At 52.9% G+C, this 18,338-nt stretch overlaps 6 protein-coding genes across 6 annotated transcripts; 3 read left to right on the top strand and 3 right to left on the bottom strand.

Annotated features, from left to right (window-relative positions):
• Positions 1 to 296: 296 nt before the first annotated feature.
• Positions 297 to 7,441, top strand: QC763_113090 (uncharacterized protein). The gene is made up of 9 exons (XM_062907891.1): positions 297 to 2,164; positions 2,260 to 3,625; positions 3,699 to 4,410; positions 4,480 to 4,646; positions 4,701 to 4,888; positions 4,942 to 5,492; positions 5,575 to 6,307; positions 6,388 to 6,687; positions 6,771 to 7,441. The coding sequence occupies exons 3-7, from the start codon at positions 4,108 to 4,110 to the stop codon at positions 5,860 to 5,862; spliced, it is 1,497 nt and encodes a 498-aa protein (XP_062770997.1). The 5' UTR covers positions 297 to 2,164; positions 2,260 to 3,625; positions 3,699 to 4,107; the 3' UTR covers positions 5,863 to 6,307; positions 6,388 to 6,687; positions 6,771 to 7,441.
• On the bottom strand, positions 405 to 1,473 carry QC763_0016470 (uncharacterized protein; the record flags this gene model as incomplete). The annotated part of the gene is made up of 2 exons (XM_062905327.1): positions 405 to 1,344; positions 1,403 to 1,473. 2 exons carry the CDS (start codon positions 1,471 to 1,473, stop codon positions 1,182 to 1,184), a joined length of 234 nt encoding a protein of 77 aa, XP_062770999.1. The 3' UTR covers positions 405 to 1,181.
• QC763_0016460 (uncharacterized protein) lies at positions 1,509 to 2,291 on the bottom strand (the record flags this gene model as incomplete). The annotated part of the gene is made up of 2 exons (XM_062905326.1): positions 1,509 to 1,846; positions 1,913 to 2,291. The coding sequence occupies 2 exons, from the start codon at positions 2,289 to 2,291 to the stop codon at positions 1,509 to 1,511; spliced, it is 717 nt and encodes a 238-aa protein (XP_062770998.1).
• QC763_0016440 (uncharacterized protein) lies at positions 7,401 to 10,488 on the bottom strand (the record flags this gene model as incomplete). The annotated part of the gene is made up of 3 exons (XM_062905325.1): positions 8,160 to 10,488; positions 7,647 to 7,770; positions 7,401 to 7,471 (listed from the first exon to the last, which is right to left on the bottom strand). Exons 1-3 carry the CDS (start codon positions 8,217 to 8,219, stop codon positions 7,401 to 7,403), a joined length of 255 nt encoding a protein of 84 aa, XP_062770996.1. The 5' UTR covers positions 8,220 to 10,488.
• A 5,207-nt stretch (positions 10,489 to 15,695) lies between these two features.
• Positions 15,696 to 16,127, top strand: QC763_0016430 (uncharacterized protein; the record flags this gene model as incomplete). Its single annotated transcript, XM_062905324.1, has 1 exon — positions 15,696 to 16,127. One exon carries the CDS (start codon positions 15,696 to 15,698, stop codon positions 16,125 to 16,127), a length of 432 nt encoding a protein of 143 aa, XP_062770995.1.
• A 494-nt stretch (positions 16,128 to 16,621) lies between these two features.
• Positions 16,622 to 18,019, top strand: QC763_0016420 (uncharacterized protein; the record flags this gene model as incomplete). The annotated part of the gene is made up of 1 exon (XM_062905323.1): positions 16,622 to 18,019. The coding sequence occupies one exon, from the start codon at positions 16,622 to 16,624 to the stop codon at positions 18,017 to 18,019; it is 1,398 nt and encodes a 465-aa protein (XP_062770994.1).
• Positions 18,020 to 18,338: the final 319 nt, after the last annotated feature.

Here is an 18,338-nt window from a genome sequence, read left to right as displayed (position 1 = left end):
CAAAAAGGAGATGTCCTGTCTACCCAACGGCAAGGCTGCGAGCATATCTAGCTCCCCCTCCCGATCCTCGGACACACGATAACAGAAGTAAGGCTGTCAATAAACTCCATGCGTCTGCCTTGTGTGTGTAAAGTACCAGGGACATCTCGTATATACGTCGATGGCGTTCCAATACCAGCTGAACCATCATCACCACAAACGCAATAATTATGTCCGGTTCGCTTTTCCGGGTACACTTGCACTCATCACACCTTCTCATAGGTAACCGGGCAGAAAAGACGGTCGGGTTACATCTTTGTCCCACCCCATCCACGAACCAACCAACCATCTCGATCTCCTCCCCTCGATCTTCGTTACAATAGGTATACCACCCTCCTCCCCACCACTTGTACCCCCCAAGATCATGCCAGGTCCCGATGTCAAGGTGAATGCGGGAGAAAAAAGAGGGAAAGATGGTGGTGTATAGTACCGCTGCGGCCTCTAGCAACAACAAAACCGATTGTGACATCTCCGAGAAACGAAAATTCCGGGGCTAGCCGCTCGTTCCCCCCCAACCGCTCCCCCCCCCCATATAAAACGGGTGATTAGCTCCCGTCCCCATCTGACGGATAGTTTCCTAGCTGTATGTACTCCTCAGATTTCTGATTTCCGATCTGTCATGAAATTTTCCGGGGAATGAAAGCTGCGCAAGAAATGAGAGGTTGAGAGAGGCGTACCAGCAAACTACATGGTTCCAAACCGGGTATCTGGATCTTGCGTAACCCGGCGAAGCAGTCGTACACTTTTGAGGGGCGCTTGCTGTGGTGGTGTTGTAGTCGAAAAGCCCCCCCGTCTTCCGGTGTGAATTTGCGCAGATAACTACAAGTCGGAGAATCGGGTCGACATTCTCCGGTGTCAGTTGTCCAATTCCCGTGGGTCTGTCTCACTTCTGTCTCTCCTTACCCGCGCTGTCATCCTGTTACCCATAGACACAAAGTCAGTCTCAAAATAAACCTCTCTCCCTACCTTGACTTTTGTTACATTGATGAGCAGTCCAGGTCTCAGATCCTAAAAGTTAGATATTGTTACTAACGAGATTCTGGTGTTCGGTCCCACCTCTACCGGGCAACCACCCCCCCCTCCCCTTCCCCGTCCTGCTGTGTTACCCATCATGAGGGCATAGCCAACCAGGTAAACCGACATCAGATCTTGCCCATCACCAACCAACGCCGGCCATTGCACTGCCATCGGAGGATACCTATGCTGATCAGGCCAGAAGCGAGAACTGCTGCGAGGAACGCCACAAGGCCATTAGATTCGTGTCTGTCAAGGATCGCTCCGGTTGTGGGGTTCCCTATCAAAGTCCTGAGAGGTTTTGTTCAGTATAGAGAGATAAGTGATCAGACAAATCTGGAGAACTTACGCAAACCCCGAAATTGCATAGGCGAAGCCTAGCCATTTCCCCATGTCTTGAGGCTTACAAAGAGCACCCATGCAAGCCACTACACGACAGAAACGTCAGCAAGTCTTCAAGCCAGGGATGTGTTTCTTGAAATCCTACCGCCTAGAGGCACAAAGCTACCTGTGCCGATGCCCATAAGAACAACCACCAGATAGAGCATGTCGATGGAACTCGCTCCCACCGGCAGCCAGATGGCAAGTACCGCTGTCAATGTGAAAATGTTCATGGCTATAGTTGTGTTCAGCGGACCAAGCAACCTATCGGACACAAACGGTGGCAAGATTCTCCCAAAAGCAGCGCCAATGTTGTACGACATCATGAGGTAGAACTGCTTCTCCCCAAAGTTGGTCGCCACGGCGTAAGAGGGGATCGACCCCCATTGGATGAAGAGGACAAGTTCGTATGCTGCGCACAAATGTCTGAGTTAGGATTGCCCAGTCGACGTCTTTCTGGACCACCAAGATCACTCACCGAATATGGCATAAGTAATGAGCCAAAATTTGGGGTTTTGGATGATCCCCAGTATCGACTGCCATGTGCCGCATGCCTTCCGGGAGATCTCCGTTTCTCCTACCGTCCTTTGCTCTCCCTGCGTCTTAGATTGCGGCGGTAGGTTGGTCTCAACGAGCAGATTGCCCAACGTGACAAACACGGCCAGGATGAGAGCCAAGATCAAGGCTGCATCCCTCCATTGCAGCCGGTCAAACAGACTCTGGAGCACAAGTGAGAAGAACATTCCGCCCAATGCCGCACTGACGGTCACGCACCCCGTGGCGAGGCCGGCCTTCTCCTTGAACCATTGGCTCACGACTGCAAAGGCGACTGTCGTGATAGTTGCTACACCGCTCATGTTAGCCCGCGTATGTTGCTACTCCCAAACTTGCTTCTGATGAGCCACGTACCAGATGAGACTCCTGCCACCACCATGCAACCCATCAGCTCGCTATAGGTCGACGAGAAAGCCAGACCTACGAAGGACGCAAGATATATCATGCTGTTGACCGCCAAGACCCACCTTGAACCATATCGGTCGAATACAATGCCGGCCGGGGCCGCTACGAAGCAGTCCAGAAAGCCAAACATGGATATGATCCACGAGATCTCGATGTCTGTGTATTCCTTGAGCATGTATTCTTTCCAGTGTGTCTGAAAGAGACCGATGGTGCTCAACAGTCCGTAAACGGCCACCGATAGACAGTAAGAGCCTATCACGACCTTCCATGGCCGCCAACCCCGATCCATCTCGGCCTGTGGCGCCGATCCGTTGGGCGGACATGCAGCCAAAACGACATCTGCATGCTCCAAGTCCCTGGTTGCCGGTGTTGCCATCTGCGGTGGCTTTTCAGCAAGAGCCGAAGCCGACTGACGATTTAGATGTCTGAAGCAAGGGGTCTGTCAGATCTCACTTTCTTAAACGCTTGAATCTCCTACTTGCATGCATGCAGAATTAGGCCCCCATACTTCATCTTGGTTTCTTCCGCTGGCGGTGTCGTGGTGTTGGAGCCTCTCGGATCGAACATCATGGCCGGAAAAGTATATGAGGGTCGTAGCTGCAGGGCACCAAACTCAAAACTCGGCGAACAATCTGGCTCAACGGTGACGAAATTCGGCCCCTGGATCAAACCGATCAAACCCGACTCATATTGGTGCTCAATTCGCGTCAGCTCCGGTCTAGAGACGAAGATCCTAACGGTCAACCGGCGGCGAGGTGTGTTTATACACCGCAGGAGCCTCAGTTTTCACCAAGAGCACAGTGAGAAAACCTGGCCTGGGCTCGCTCTCCCAAGGCATGTTGTCCCCCACCATCAGGAGCATATCCCGCGCTCACTTCTTCATACTGACACCACTCCGTAGTGGGGCGTTGGGGCAGATATTGGATGAGAGTCTGGGATGGGAAGGTGTCAAGCAACCCTTGCTGCATTCCGGCCAGCAAAACCTGGAGATCTGGTGAGAAAGAGGTCCTACCTGACAGCGAGATTCAGTGTCACGGTATCTGAGAGGCCCATTCTCAAAGTCCTTTGTGATTGTTGAGCTGTAAACACAGTGGGAGAGAGCATCGCAAGAACACGGGATTAAGACTTGCGGCGAACATCCTGAATAGTGCGGCCCAACCTCCTGACTCTCGACCGTCCAAGGCTATATATACTCCAATTTTGAAACCTCAAGCAGGCTGGCGGTCAGCTGGTGAGTGCGTCGGTCCCGAGGCACGCAACTTCGTTGGGGTAGAGTGGGCTGCTAACCATCTCGTGAGGGAAAGAGCATCAGGCGAATAATAGGACAATCTGCTTCACCGTGCCTGCTAGGAGAAGCTCGCACAGAGCACCAGTCAATTTACTCGGTCGCCTCAACAGAGAATATTGAGTTGCTCATGTAGAGCGAATAGTGTGACGGCGGAGAGCAACGACACCGTGTGAAACCCGACCCACCTGGATAATTCACTCTCATCTGTATTGTCACCACACCATCTTATCTGAGGCTCTGGACGGGGAGTATAAGTAGCACTTGCTGTTCCCCGACCTCAATATCCCCCACTTCCTCTCAGAAACAAGGCAAGAGGATAGGATATCTTACCAATCGACACTCGAGATCAGCCAAATCAACCCACATCTCCTTCACAACCGCCGACCGAGAAGCCCTTCGATATTCTCATCAGCCCGGCCATCAACATGGTGTCCTTGCTGTCTCGCCACGGGCCTTCCGTCTGCCTCCGCGCCCCTGCCTTGGCTCGCACAGTCACAGCAGTGCCCCATCGCCAGGCCCAAGTCGCTGATGTAGGCAAAGGCCTTGAGACTACCACCAGCAGCATTCCCCTCTTTGTGAACAGAAAGAGTGCGGCCCAAAGCACGACTCCTGCTCCAATCGTACGCCCCGTTGCCACCGCGCTTCCCCAAGACAGGGATGAGTTCTGGCGCGAGGTGCCTGTTTGGGAGAATGTGTCGGCCAAGGATTTTCTCTCATATCGTTGGAGCGTAAGTCTGGTGCCATCAACTTTCCTTTTGTCGGTACACGGCCATGAGCTTATACACAATGTCCCCTAGGTTGCCAATACTGTGCAGGGCACAGCCAAGCTGTTCAAGTTTCTGCATGCTGTCGTCCCGGAAGAAGTGCCTCTGAATGAGCTGGGCACGCAGATGCAGTCTCGCGATGAGTTCATCGCTGATGTTATGGAGGGTGTGGCTGCTGCAACGATGGCCATACGAATGACGTGAGTTGACCGCAAACCTGTTGAGAGTCCAGGAATGTTGACCAAGGGCTTCAGTCCGTACATCTTGAGTCGGGTCAACTGGGAGAATCCCCGGCACGACCCCATCATTCGCCAGTTTCTTCCTCTCAAGTCGGTGCTCATTCCCGATCATCCCAAGTTGACGCTTGACTCGCTTCACGAGGAGGCCGACTCCCCCGTCAAGGGCCTTGTTCATCGGTATAGCGACAAGGCCCTCTTCCTGCGTGAGTTTTTCGATGTTGTGTGTGTAGAAAGTGGCCCGCTGACAAGCCGCTAGCAACCTCGGTGTGCCCAACTTATTGCATGTTCTGCACGCGGTCCTACGCTGTGGGAGCCGATACGGACACTGTCACCAAGGCATCTCTGAAGCCGACCCGCAGGAGATGGGAGGAGGCCTTCGCGTACATCGAGAACACGCCCGCCCTGCAGGATATTGTCGTCTCTGGAGGCGACTCTTACTACCTGCAACCGGATCAGCTTAGAATGATTGGCGACAGGCTGATTGGCATGCCCAACATCAAGCGCTTCCGCTTTGCCTCCAAGGGACTGGCGGTAGCCCCTAGCCGTATCCTGGACGAGTCGGACGGTTGGGTCAATGCCCTCATCGACATATCCAACAAGGCCAAGAAGGCTGGAAAAGCTGTTGCCTGGCACACTCACTTCAACCACCCCAACGAGATCTCGTGGATCAGCAAAGATGCTAGTCAGAAGTTGTTTGAGGAAGGCGTCATGGTCCGAAACCAGACAGTGCTTCTGCGGGGCGTGAACGACGATGTTGACACTATGTCGAAGCTGATCCGTGATCTTGCCGACAACAAGGTCTTCCCTGTGGGTAATTCCTTGCCGATATGGCAAAGCTGTATATGCACAGTGGCAAGTGATGTAGCAAACGTTGCTGACGCAGCCGCAGTATTATGTCTACCAGTGCGACATGGTGGAGAGAGTCGAGCATCTGCGGACACCCCTGCAGACCATTCTCGACCTCGAGGCCCGCATCCGCGGCTCCATCGCGGGTTTCATGATGCCTCAGTTCGTCGTCGATCTTCCTGCCGGCGGCGGTAAGCGTTTGGCCTGCTCGTACGAGTCATATGACCCCAAGACGGGGCTATCGACTTACAGGGCTCCGGCTGTGACGGGCCGCGATAAGGAGAACAAGGTCTACGAGTACTACGACCCCATCGACACTCTCCCCAACTAAAGATTCCACCGCCTAGATAGGGCACACCGAGTAGACGAGATACAGGCGATGATGATGTGACTTTGGCCAGATCAAATGGGGAAGGCGTTTTGGTACTTTTTTTTCGTGGCGTTTTCATGTGGTGCCAAAGTGAGGAGGTTTGGTGTTCAACAGTCACCAGGTTGCCAAGATGCTTGTCTGGATCGTGACGGGAGTGGCAGAAGTGTGTGCATCTGATACAGCAGAGGCGGGGAACCGGTGAGGGTGGAAATCTGCGTCAAAGGGTAGGGCGGAAACAAATTATGACATGTTATATTGAGCGGGACACAAGCGATAGAGCGGAATCAGTGTTTTCCAGACGCAATTTTGACTCGAATGAGAGGGAAATGCATCTCGCACAGTGCCTGAGGTTGTAGGTTGCCGACGAATTTCACGATGGCGGACACTTGAATCTTGCTTGTCTGTGGTCGGTTGCTCCTTCCGCTTCCTTGGGAACTTACCTACCTATTTCTTGGCTCCGATTGGCTACTGACCGTGTAAGACAAGGGTCTCCATCAATCACCAGACACATTTTTGGTCTGAAGCTCTTTCCTTCAGAATGAGAATCCCCAGAAATGCTACGTAGTAGCAGCGACAACTGAGGCGTACCTCATGATCAACGCTCGGCCGTACATCTGTGAAGCTTAATTCGACGATTGCAATCCTATCCCCTTCAATTCGCCTACCTTATCTGAAGCGGTGAAGGTGGGACACTCACTTTGTGCTGAGAGCTTCTAGGATCATCAACAGGAAGCAAGTTCAAAACCATGCCAAGGCCGGTTTTTATTGGCATAGACGGCCGCATAGATAGGTAGGATTCGAGATGGACTTCACCGCCGAATATCCAGGCGGCACAGCTAACCCTGTATCTTTTCTTTGTGTCCGGCGAGACTCCCAACTGGGCATGACTTCTCCTAGGCATCCACCAGAGGCCAGATCTTGACCTCATAGACGGAATGTGCCACTTCCAACCGCCAGGGATTCAGCCTGGCCTCCCAGGTCGCCGGATCTCGCCTCGTATCCTTACATTGGCATCCGTGGTCGTGGGGGTTGAGCAACCCATCCAAAGGCCCTGAAGGGATCCTCGAAAGAGATTGGGATACTCACACGAACGGCCAGCGCCTTCCTACGGTTCCCTGCAGCATCGATATCTTCTTTCTGCGCTGCACATACCCGAATTCACTGCCCTGCGTTCGGAGTGCCGGATGAGCGGACGACGACAGCGTCGATGACTGCCGCCCCTAGCAAGGGCTGGTAGGACCCAGGTACAACTATTTTGATAGATCTCGAGATCTCGGGGCTACCAGGCCGAGTGAACCGGATGTCTGGACCCATCGTCCACCCATCCCATCTGATCGCCTATTAAACGGCTAGCCGTATTAAGCCACAAGGGACTGGCCGGAAGATCCATGATGGAGGAGACTGCCCCCTTGCCGGGTAAAAGATCGGGGTTTGCCGTCTGTAGTTGGGAGGAAAAGCGCGAGGCTGAACAGGAGGAAGCGAGCACAACATTGAAGTTGTCACACAACACCGCCATTGCTTGTGCGTCGCTGAACAGCATGGGGGTTGTCGGTATTTGCTGAGCCGTTCTCTTCCAAGGGGCATGGTAAATAGAGATTCAAGACAAGATTATGATTGCCGAATATTGGTTCCTCGCCTCTCTTGTCATCGTTTATGATGTCAGCACAGTTATGAAAAGTGCTCGGCATAAACAACTGACTCGATTAGCATACGATCCCGGAGGAATCCCAGAACGATCAGCCTACCTTCACCGCAAGGGTGGAGATGTTCTTCAATGATACTCCGTAGCCCGGACGGGTTGAAAGTGGTACCCAAAGAAGAGCGGTAAAGTTTTGCCTTAGCCGAGATACCGAAGACCTTCACCCGCAACTGGATGGCGACATGGTTTGGCGAACGGTGAAAAGACGGTTGCTAGGAGTTGCGGCTGTTTCCAAACTCTCTGCACAAAAGAGCGATGGCGATGCAGTCAGGCTGCGGGGTTAGGGAGGTGCGGTATCTGAACGACACGTGTCGGTGAGTGGGAATTTCATCATGGGCAGAGAGATGTGGAAGATCGGGCCCAGTGAGACGCGAAGTGCCCTTCTGGGCATCGCGATGTTTCTTCGATTCTGCTTCTGGAAACAAGAGGCCATCAGGGGGGGACCCTGAAGAACCCCACGCACCCCTTGCTTCCCCGAGAGGGGGGACGCTACCCATTGGTGAGTTTTGTCAGGCGAGACAGCTGTGGAGACAGACAGAGTTCGCAGGATCTCACTCACCCCGCGTTGCCGTTGCCAGCTCACTGATGAGATCGATAACAGTTTTTCCACTGCTAACATTTTTCTACTTATGTAAGCATTTTATTACAGGAAGAAAACCATGAAAGGGAATACCTTGACAAGACATGTGAAAACTCAAGGTCAGGCAGAGGCAGCCCCCAAGGTGCGAGCCTCGGTCTCGAACACCGTTTCAGTGCGGGGCTGGTGCTGTGAGTTGCCGCAGCCTCATAAATGCCAGCGTTATGACACTTGATATATATAGGACAGGGACCTGGGATCATGTTCTGCCGTACATCTTTAGTACGGAGTCAGCCAAAGCCGGAGAGATCTTGACATGTTTGGAATCGGAGTCGGCGTCCCTCAAACTGCCCAAAGAGGGAGGAACCATGTTTATGATGTTGCAGATTCGCGTCCCCACCTGGGGAAAGAAAAGAGTAGCTGCCGTGCCCCAGAATTGCGCCTTATTCATCAGTTGAAGCCCATAGGTGTTGCCAGCCTCCACTTCACAGCTTGAAACCCGACTGCGCTGCAGAGCTGCAGAACCAAGAACTGTCAAGCTGACTTGATAAGAAATGGTCCTCCCAAAAGACAGCGTCTTTATCGCGAGTTCGATCACCATCCGCCGTCGCTCATCAATCTCAGGCATCGTTGTTTACCCACGTCCGGCATAATCACGGCTGTTGCCAACCGCCAGTACGGAGCACCATCACATCACAGCGATTCGGTGCTGGAAAGGGATTGGACGGGACGACGGGAGCTCGGCCAACCCTATTATCACCCATCTCATCCAATATAGCTTCACAGTTGTGACTCCGGAGTATATCGCCATCAATTCCCACCGCCCATTCTTGACGCACACGATCACAAAGGGCTGGTCTCAAAAATGACGATTTTGTGGCTCACTTGCACGACAGCTTTCCCTTAAACGTTTGCCTTGAACGTTTTGGGCTTTTGCCCTGGCTTGCAACCCCTGGTCTGGTCTTGGCTGCCCAACTGGCTGGACCCTTGATTTCTGCCAGCAGGGACATCGTGGCCTTCGGCCACCACGAGCCAGTAGCGAGATGGACAGCCCAGATGCCCCTGCCATCACCCCGGGGCCCGCTATTTCCAAAGGAACAAGCCCGGCGGCTCCCAATGGGCTGATGGCCCTGGCCCTGGAGCCGCCGGGGCAGAGCGTTGTTGATGACATGCCCTGGCTCATCACAGAAGCAAGGGCAGCCCACGTTTCTTCGCCGTTCCTGAAAGAACCCTCGACTCCCCCGACAAGATTGAGCTTCGATCACAGCAACTTCAGTCTTCAGCTCCCTTTCTTCAACAGCATCTCAAACGCAGATCGTCACTCAGCAGACGCCCTCGCAGCAAACGACCCGAGACAACCCATCGCAGCTCACACCAAGTCCCACCTCCTCACTTCCACGTTTTTCCTGTCCCCATCAACATCAACTTCCAGCCTTTGGTCTTGCGGCGACCACTGCGAAGACGGTGACGAGGGTGGCCAAACTCAAATCACAATGCCTGGACCGATACTCGAGACGGATTTAATCCGATTCTCGCCCCCTCCCGCGTCCGACTACACTTCAGCATCCCCCAGACCTCATATCCGCTCCAGGTCAGCAACCGGAAAACACGAGCGCTCGGCCAGTCCCCTCTTTTCACGATGGACAAGGCGGCAGCAACGTCCTCAGAGTCAGTCTAATGGACAGTTATCAATGCTCTCAGGGCCGGGACGAGCCTCAATCGACGGTTACCTCAGAAACAACCACAGGCGACCTGGACATTCGAGGTCAAACAGCATCCAAAAACGACAGCCTCAAGCCCTTGTCCCTCAGATGACCCGAGAGGAGTTTGAGGCTCTTCCGGTAGCCATACAGCGAAAGGTGTGTAGGAGCAGTCTACTTGATTCTTCTTCTCTTCTGTCATCCCCTCCCCTTCTCAACCTTTTGAAGCCGTGCGGGTAGCTGCCAGATTCCAGTAGCCGCGTTCGTGTGCCTGGCCACAAGTTTTTGTTTTGTTCGCTTGGCAGGGTATAACTGCTGTACAAGCTCATCACTCCCGCCATTGGCTCCCGCAAGTGCTGGAGCCTGCATGTAAATTCACACGCACACTGCTTACGCCCAATGGGAGCGCTCTACACTGATTGTTTTTCTCTCAAATGGCACCTTTACGCGTTCCGCGTCCCCTTTCACATAACAAAAATTGGCCATTAGAGGGCGAGAAGAGGAGGCCCACTGGCATTTTGCCTGGTTGCGACGGTGGTAGCTCGGGCGGTCATGATCTCCATCCAGTGGATGTGAAGAAAGATCTGACTGCCTCGGGGTTGGGATGAGGTTGATGAGCGGAATCTCAGGGCAAGATTGGCATATTTGGGGAGGGGTGGGCCAAGCCTTGGGATTGCCGATCTGGGTACTCCGTAGTCCGCCACGTCCGCAACCTCCAAAGCATCTCGAGATTCCGCTTCCACACCATTGAGAAGCTCTGAGGATGAACCAGCGGGTTGCCTGAGAGACATCACAATGGAATTGGTCCACCGACGCTGCAACCGTGGGGCTTTGTCCGAGCCGTGCTGCAAGAGCAGTGATCCGTCCAGATTTTTGCTTCTTTTTTGTGCCCACCCCCACGATTGCCCTCCCTCTCCATCTGGTGGTGGCATATAGGCAAATGGGGACGCAGACGGCGGAAGCGAACGGGCTTGTTGCGGTCAGCCATTATGTGCCTGAATGCTCGCCTGCTGCATGCATGAGTTGCAGTGTTATTGTTGTTGTGTCTGGGCCAAAGCTGGTTTCCAGGCTCACACTTACACGAGAGGAGGGTGGCATTTGCAGTCGAGTGGCACCTTGCAGCGTCACCGCAGCGCGTTTGGGCCCTGAGCACACAGCACCATGCAGGTCCCGCGGCTGCTTTTAGACTGGTGTCCTGTACCTCCCCTCGATCTCCCTCCCCTGAATGGTGACTGCCAACCGCTGGACAGTTGTGCAGGGCCACCCTCCCGCTTAGCTCGTCAAGCTATCGTATATTGGTGCTAGGGGCAGGGGGGGCGTCAGGGGGGGTGCACGAGGTCGCCGACTTGTATCTCACACCTTCATTTCTTTTTTATGTCAATATAGCTACCTACCCAGCACCACCCTTCTCGCGGCCGTCACTGAAATAATCTTCCCTTGCAGTACTTCTCCACGCTCGAGCGGCTGCGTTTTGCCCAGGAGTCCGGACTCGTCGACGGCATCTCACAGCACTACGACGACATAGCCAAGGGTTTCAGACGGCGGAAGGCTCGTCAAGACCGCAGCAACTCGGAGCAGATCGTTCGTCATATCCGGCGGGGATCAGTGATTGAGTCTCACTTCTCCGGCTCCAATTCGTCTGATCCTTACACCACCCGATCGGACACCACGCATGAGACGGAGCTCAGCCGGGAGAAACAGGTTCTGCTGGCAAGGCGTCTGCGTGCTAGTGTCATTCTGGACGCGGCTGACGAGGCGGTATATAAGCTTAACCGTCAGGCGAGTCGAAGAAACCTGACGAGGGGTGTTGACAGTCTTCCATCACCACTCTCGCCAGTACGACACAGCATGGATTCACACCGGGGTCTCAGAGGGCCTGTCGACCAGGCGGACGACACGCGTGTTCCCCAGTCATTCATCGACAGCTTTAGGTGGTTGGATGAGGAGGAGGACCTAGACCTTCGTCTCTTCTTGGACGACTACCATGCCGGTCTTCGAGAGGGCATGCCGGCGGCTAAGCAGAGACCTTCGTTTCGTCGCCACCTGTCCATCTCCAAGATCCCCTTTGGTCGGACATCGCTTTCTTCCACCAGCAGGCCGGCCACCAAGGATGCCAACACTTCGCCCACATCACCAAACTACTATCCCCCAGCCAGCGGGTCCTCGAGCCCGGTGTCACACAGCCGGCGCAAATCTCGTACTCTATCATTGATCACACCAAAACATGCCCCTCAACAGTCCATCACGGCGATCGATCCGGCCGCGGCGCACTACCAGGATCCGGAAGCTCGTCTCAAGCTTCGAGTGTATCTGGCTTCACCCCAAAAGTTTGACGAAGCAGTGGAGTTTGGTTTCCCTGCGGCCGACGTCCTCTCTCGGGGTACGACGCCAGAAAGTGACAACGACGTGGCTACACGCCGACAATCACGACAGAAACCAGCCGACGATCCGTCAAACTTGCAGTCATTTTTGGCGGATGAAGATGAAGACGAAAACATTTCCCTCAACAGCGACCCGGATTCTCTGGCGGATCCCGAATCGCCCAAGACACCAGAATCATTCGAGAACAGACCCGGCGGTCTCCGCCCCACGCGATTCGCTTCCCCTGACATTGCTCAGCATGCCCGTGTTAGAACGCCCGAGGTTGGAAACTACGCCCAGGCTCCAGTGTCGTCCCGTGAGATGACGTTGCGAATGACGCTTACCCGACCCGACCTACGCGCGCACGAGGATGAGATTTACGGCTGGCAGCAACGGCAGCAGCAACAGAGCTACCAGCAACATGCTCGCCGGCCAACGGGTGGTGCGAGCGGTTCTGTGCCCCCTGCCGAGGGTGGGAGAACGGTGGGATCGAGGGAGGGTGTTTACCCCAAGGAGAGCATGGACTGGAGCAAGTTTGATGGGGTTGACCATTGGAACCCGAACGGGACGGAAAAGGGGGTCATGAAGCGGATCTGGAATCGTATGCGGCGCAATTAGGGGGGAAGCGGTCAACGGACGCTATTTGTGTGTATGTGTGACCTCGAGTTGCCAAAACACAGCGTTCAACTCACCTCAGTTGTGGCTTGCATATCATTTTCACAAACATCCGAATCTTTTTTTTTTTTACGACAGAGACAACAATTGTAATCTTGTGAAGATTTACAATCGATCAAATACACATTTTTGACATTTTTTTTTTTTTGGCATGGCGTTGGGGAATTGGGCAACGGGATGGGAATGGCCGGATTTTGATTTATTTTTTTACACAAAAAAATTGCATGAAGGGGTTATTTTTTTTTTTTTTTTTTTTTAATTAGTACATCTTTTTATCATCGAGCATTATCGTCTCACGATGGGGGTAAGTCAGTAGGCGTTTTATATTCTTGTAAATATCATCACACGGTTTTTCGGGAGGTGCAAATCTATCGTTCTGTTTTCTCTTCTCCCTTACTCGAAAGGTTTTCTTTGGTGACTTTGTGCAATTGTCGTATGATGCAGTACGATGATTCTGGCAGATGGGCTGAGGGCAGGCAAGGGGGGGGGCTTTGACGCCCTGCGAAGTGACAGTGACGGCGGCGGCGGCGAGAGCGGGTATATGGACACACCACGTTGGGCCCCTGTTCGGCGCTACGACTTTGGAAAGGAAAAAAAACATGTGCTTTTTGGACAAAGGCCGAAAAGAAGAGGTTGTATGGGGTTGTACAGAGTATTGTGCGCCTCTTTTTTTTTGTTTTTTTTTTTGGGTGGGGGGAATTGTTGCTTTGGGGTCGGGTGCGCCGTGGATGGGTGTTGTGCATTGTCACAATTATGGGTTTATGCTATATCTACTGTTTTTTGGGTGTGGCATGACGATCTTGACCTCGAGGGAGGTTTGTCATTGCTACCCAAACATGGGATTAAAGTGAGATGAACTGATTCACACAAAATCTCCAGGGCGAGAAACACATTTGTGAGCGGGACAGCCGAGTGGTTACCGTGTTCTGGAATAAACAAGCGAGATGTTATGTTGTCTGGGTGGTGGTTGATTAAGCAAGGGAGGGAAAACAGGAGAGCCAGCCCACACAGACATCAAGCTCTCTTCATTGATTGTCGTGTGGTCTTTTTTGTTTTTCTTTTCTTTCTTCCCGAGAACTCTAGCTGGGGGGCTTGGTGGTGATTTTAGTGTCACCCGACACCATGGTATAGGACGGTGTTAGTGTCAAAAAGATATCGAAGGGTCTTATCTTGTGCAGTGTATCCGCGGATAGGATTTGGCTCTTCTCGATTGGGATGGCACTATGTACAACAACGTGGAGTTCCCCGTGGGGCTTTCGGGGATGGGGAACGAGCTGGGCGGTGGCAGTGAACAAAAGAGAGAGGTTCTCTCTTTTTGCGTGGACTCCGCCTGATGATGAATTCGAGGACGCTACGGATGGTGGTGTTTCGGTTGAGTTGAGTTCGGAATGAGATGTGGGAGGGTAAGAGCTTCGAGAGGGTGTTCTAGCGTGCCCAGATGTGGATGGGGGGATTGTCGTAATGGTATGTATGGTCGGAGTTTCTTCCGGAGGGTTTGTCTGGGCGATGAGATGATAACTAAGCGCTGAAAGAGGTTTACTGTCATTTCGATGAGAGGGGAAGTGAGGTTATTGGGATCAGCCTCGGTTTCATATGAGATTGGAATTATGAAGTACATTGGCATCGCTGGATTAGGGAATAGTGTATACGTTGGTGCTGTGTTAGTGGCTTAGTGCAGGACATAAATCTCACTGAGGGGTTGTCACAGTTGCAGTGGGTAACTCCTGTTTTTCAGGTTGGCGGGGTAAAGACTTTGGAATTTTGAGTTTTTTGATAACACAAGACTTCCTATAGACAACTTCACGCAGGTCTCCAAGAGAATTAAGACTCCCATTAAGTCTGTGCCCTGCAGAACTCTCGGGGCTTTGAAGACTGTTCACCCTCCCGTCCCATGGTTTGCCTCGTTTCTTCTATTTTCATCCCATTTTTTGCTGGCCTTGTTTTGATATTGTTCTTTTCTTTTTCGACGTAAGGATTCGGACGACTGCCGCCCTCACTTTGTCAGCCGAACAGGTTCAATTTAAACATCGGATGGTGGGTGTGTGAGAGTGGCATCCAATGTGCTCCCCGCCTTTTCGAGATTGTGATGTGATGAGTCCTGTGCAGTTCGCATGCATTTGATATTCACTAACAGGACTTCACAGTTCAAAGAAACCGATACCGGGATGCACATCATCCAGTCAGAAACTGTGGGATGGGCGGTTGGCTGCTGACGGGCTTGCTCAGAGGTGGTGGTGCATGTGTGTGCTTTCATCCGATAGTCGAGGTTCTCGAGGTGTTTGCTCCATGCTGCCATAGGCGAGACATGATTAGCCTGGACGAGACAAATCAAAGACAGAGGCGGGAACTGACAGAGGCTTGTCTCAACTCAGCTCATGCTCATCAATGTTTGTCATTATTGCGCGCGATGAAGTCTTGGGCAACCTGTCAAGATAAAGTGAAGGCAGCACAACATCAGTTTATCGGATACGCCAACCAACTGACACCCTGAACGCAAATGGGTGGGTATGTCTGGCAATGGCAGAGACATGTCGTGCCTTCGTCGAATGGCACAGCAAGGGGATGTAGACAAAATAAATCGAGATTCAGAGTGAGAATGTCCCGCGAGAGGGTTAGGGTTCGAATGGGGTTATGAGGCGTTTGTACAGAAGGGGCTAGGCAAACAGAAGGAAGGAACGTTGGTGATGATGCCTTCTTCCGCAGTGTTCTCGGAAGCAAAATTTCCCACCCTCATGACGGTAAATTTCTCTCCGGTACTGTTCTTTCATCTCTTGACCAGAAGATGAGCGACGACCTCTGTACGCTCTGCTTGAGCCTCTCCACCACGATACATGAAGCATTCACAGATGAAGCCGAGGCTACACCATTAAGCCCCCTCTGGCACAAGACTCTCGGCGAGGTGCACACCTCCTCCTTCACCTGCAGGTTTTGTGTCATCGTTATAAAGGGGTGGTCGCAGTCCAGAGTTGTCCAGGTGGAGAGAGCAACTCTCGAGGCCGATTATGACGCTGAACACCCGCCAGCGGACCTTCACCGTCCCATTCACGAGATTCCGGCTTATCGAAACGAAGCGGAGCTCGAGATATCCCTGGAGAAGTTACCGCGGTATCTCGATGATGGACGCAGACTGACGAACCGCTGGGCTGTTGTGTGCAACTGTAATGTGAAAAGTAGCACCTCTTCGATGTGCATCCAAGCCTTCGGGCACATCTGAATCTTGCAAGACTTGATGGTGAGGGGGACACCGAGGCGGCCGATAGGAATGCAGTTTGTGCCCCGCAAGAGCTTCGGATCGGTCAAGCTACCTTGGAAGCCGAACCAGGCGCAGAGACAGGACAGGACATCAATGTGGTCCCCCTGGTGTCTGCAAGTCCATTGTCAAAACAAAGCTTAACGCTGGCAAAAACATGGCTCAACAAGTGTGTCGATGAGCATGGTAGGACATGCCAGCCACTCGACAAACCTGTAGGATGGATGCCTTCGCGATTGATTGAGTGCTTTCCTGGAGGAGACAGGATATATCTGCAAGAAAAGAAGTCAATCGACTCGGACGGCCATGATCAGGATGATCGTTTTGTTGCGCTAAGTCACTGTTGGGGAGCTGGAGGAACACCTTTTATGACAACTCGAAAGACCTTGGCCCTTCACACCCACGAAGGAATCGAAATATCAAAGCTACCGCAGACCTTCCGGGATGCAGTGATCCTTATGGCGAGCTTGGGTCTTCGATATGTGTGGATTGATAGTCTTTGCATCCTTCAAGACGACCCAGAGGATTGGGCCCGAGAGGCGGCTCAGATGGCGGATATTTACCGGTACGCCCACTTGGTCATCATCGGAGCGAATTCTCCTGGGGACACCTTGGGGTTCCTTTCCTCAAGAGAGGCTCCTGATGTGGTGCCGCTGCCACCACCACCACCCACCTCGCCATCATCTTCCAGAACGACCACCAACATCAAGCTCTGCCTCCAACTTGACGACCGTGACTGGACCTACAGCTGGAAATCAACAGAAAATCCAGACCACCTCCGAAACGAGCCTCTAAGTTCAAGGGCATGGTGTTTGCAAGAGCGGTTTCTGCCCCTACGTGCTCTTCAGTACGGAACCCGCCAAGCTTTCTGGGAGTGCAATACCATCAGGGCAAATGAAGATGGGGAGGCCGTAGGTAAGAATATTCTGAGCATGCAGCGGAATCATGTTAGCCGGCTTGCTAAGACGGCAAACGTCAAGAAGACGGTTTTTTCAAAGGGAACGTGGAGACCGGCAGACAGGGAGGCCAGTGGAGGGTGTCGGTACAACTGGGTGGATTGGTACTGGATGGTGCAGGATTTTACTGCACGGGATATCACCAAAGCGACGGACCGGTTTCCTGCTGTGGCTGGGTTGGCAAGGGAGGTGGTGCGTATTAGGAGCAAGAATGATCACGAGGCTATGAGGGAGATGCCGGGTGAGTATATGGCTGGTCTGTGGAAAAGTGGTGTTCTGGAGGGGCTGTTTTGGTGCAGAGCTGTCCCTGAAAGACTGCTTGAATCGACAAAGGAGCATGTTGCCCCGTCGTGGTCCTGGGCTTCGGTTGTGGGCCAGGTTCAGTTTCCTGTCTATGAGTGGTATGAGAAGCGCGCTGCTTGGAAGTCGAATGTCCTTGACTTTGAGCCGTTGGCAGAGTATGTTTCCCACTCTCTGGAACTGAGGGATCATGATCCCTTTGGCAGGTTAGCGGGAGGCACTTTGACGATGAGGGGGCCACTGTTGCCCGTCACCAAGATCAAAGCAAGGCAAGAGAAGGAACCGCCGTTGAATGATGTGTATGGGCTTGCACCAAGTCGATCCGAAGTCACAGACGGGATATATCGACTGCAGACTGAGAGGAACGGGTGTATATGGGTAGAAGGTGGTACGGATTTTCCATCTTCTGATAGTCAAATTGACACAGACGGGCTGGCAGCAATGCTCTTGATTCGTGTGCCGCATGTGCTGGATCACGGCTTTATTGACTGTCGATTTGGGCTTTTGCTGAAGAGATTGGACGATGGATGTTATCAGAGGGTTGGATTCGTTGATGGGGCCAATGAAGGAAACGGGGCTCCCTTTCTTCAAGAGCTTTGAGGTTGTTGGATATCCCCGACCATATGAAGAAGGGGATATGGATCCTCCTCCGAGGTCGAGTACACTCGATTTCACTATGGACGATGTGAGGAGAGACAGGAGGGCCAGGCGACATAACGACCTTGCTCTAGATCCGCTGCGGATGGAGAAGAAGGAGGTGACGATTTGCTGATATTGATGGAAAAAACCACCTCGTAGCCAGACATTTGGAATACTTCCTCTGAACCCCTGATCAAGAAGAAAGGTGGCTGTTAGCTTCTCAGAGGTTGTTCCCATTCGAAGCTCATTGCACACCAAGCACAGCTCTCCACCATCATGA

This window comes from Podospora pseudopauciseta, chromosome 1 (genome assembly GCF_035222475.1).
Source record: "Podospora pseudopauciseta strain CBS 411.78 chromosome 1, whole genome shotgun sequence".
Taxonomy (NCBI): domain Eukaryota; kingdom Fungi; phylum Ascomycota; class Sordariomycetes; order Sordariales; family Podosporaceae; genus Podospora; species Podospora pseudopauciseta.
Note: the sequence above shows the minus strand (reverse complement) of the source record. Positions and strands in the feature narration are given on the sequence as shown.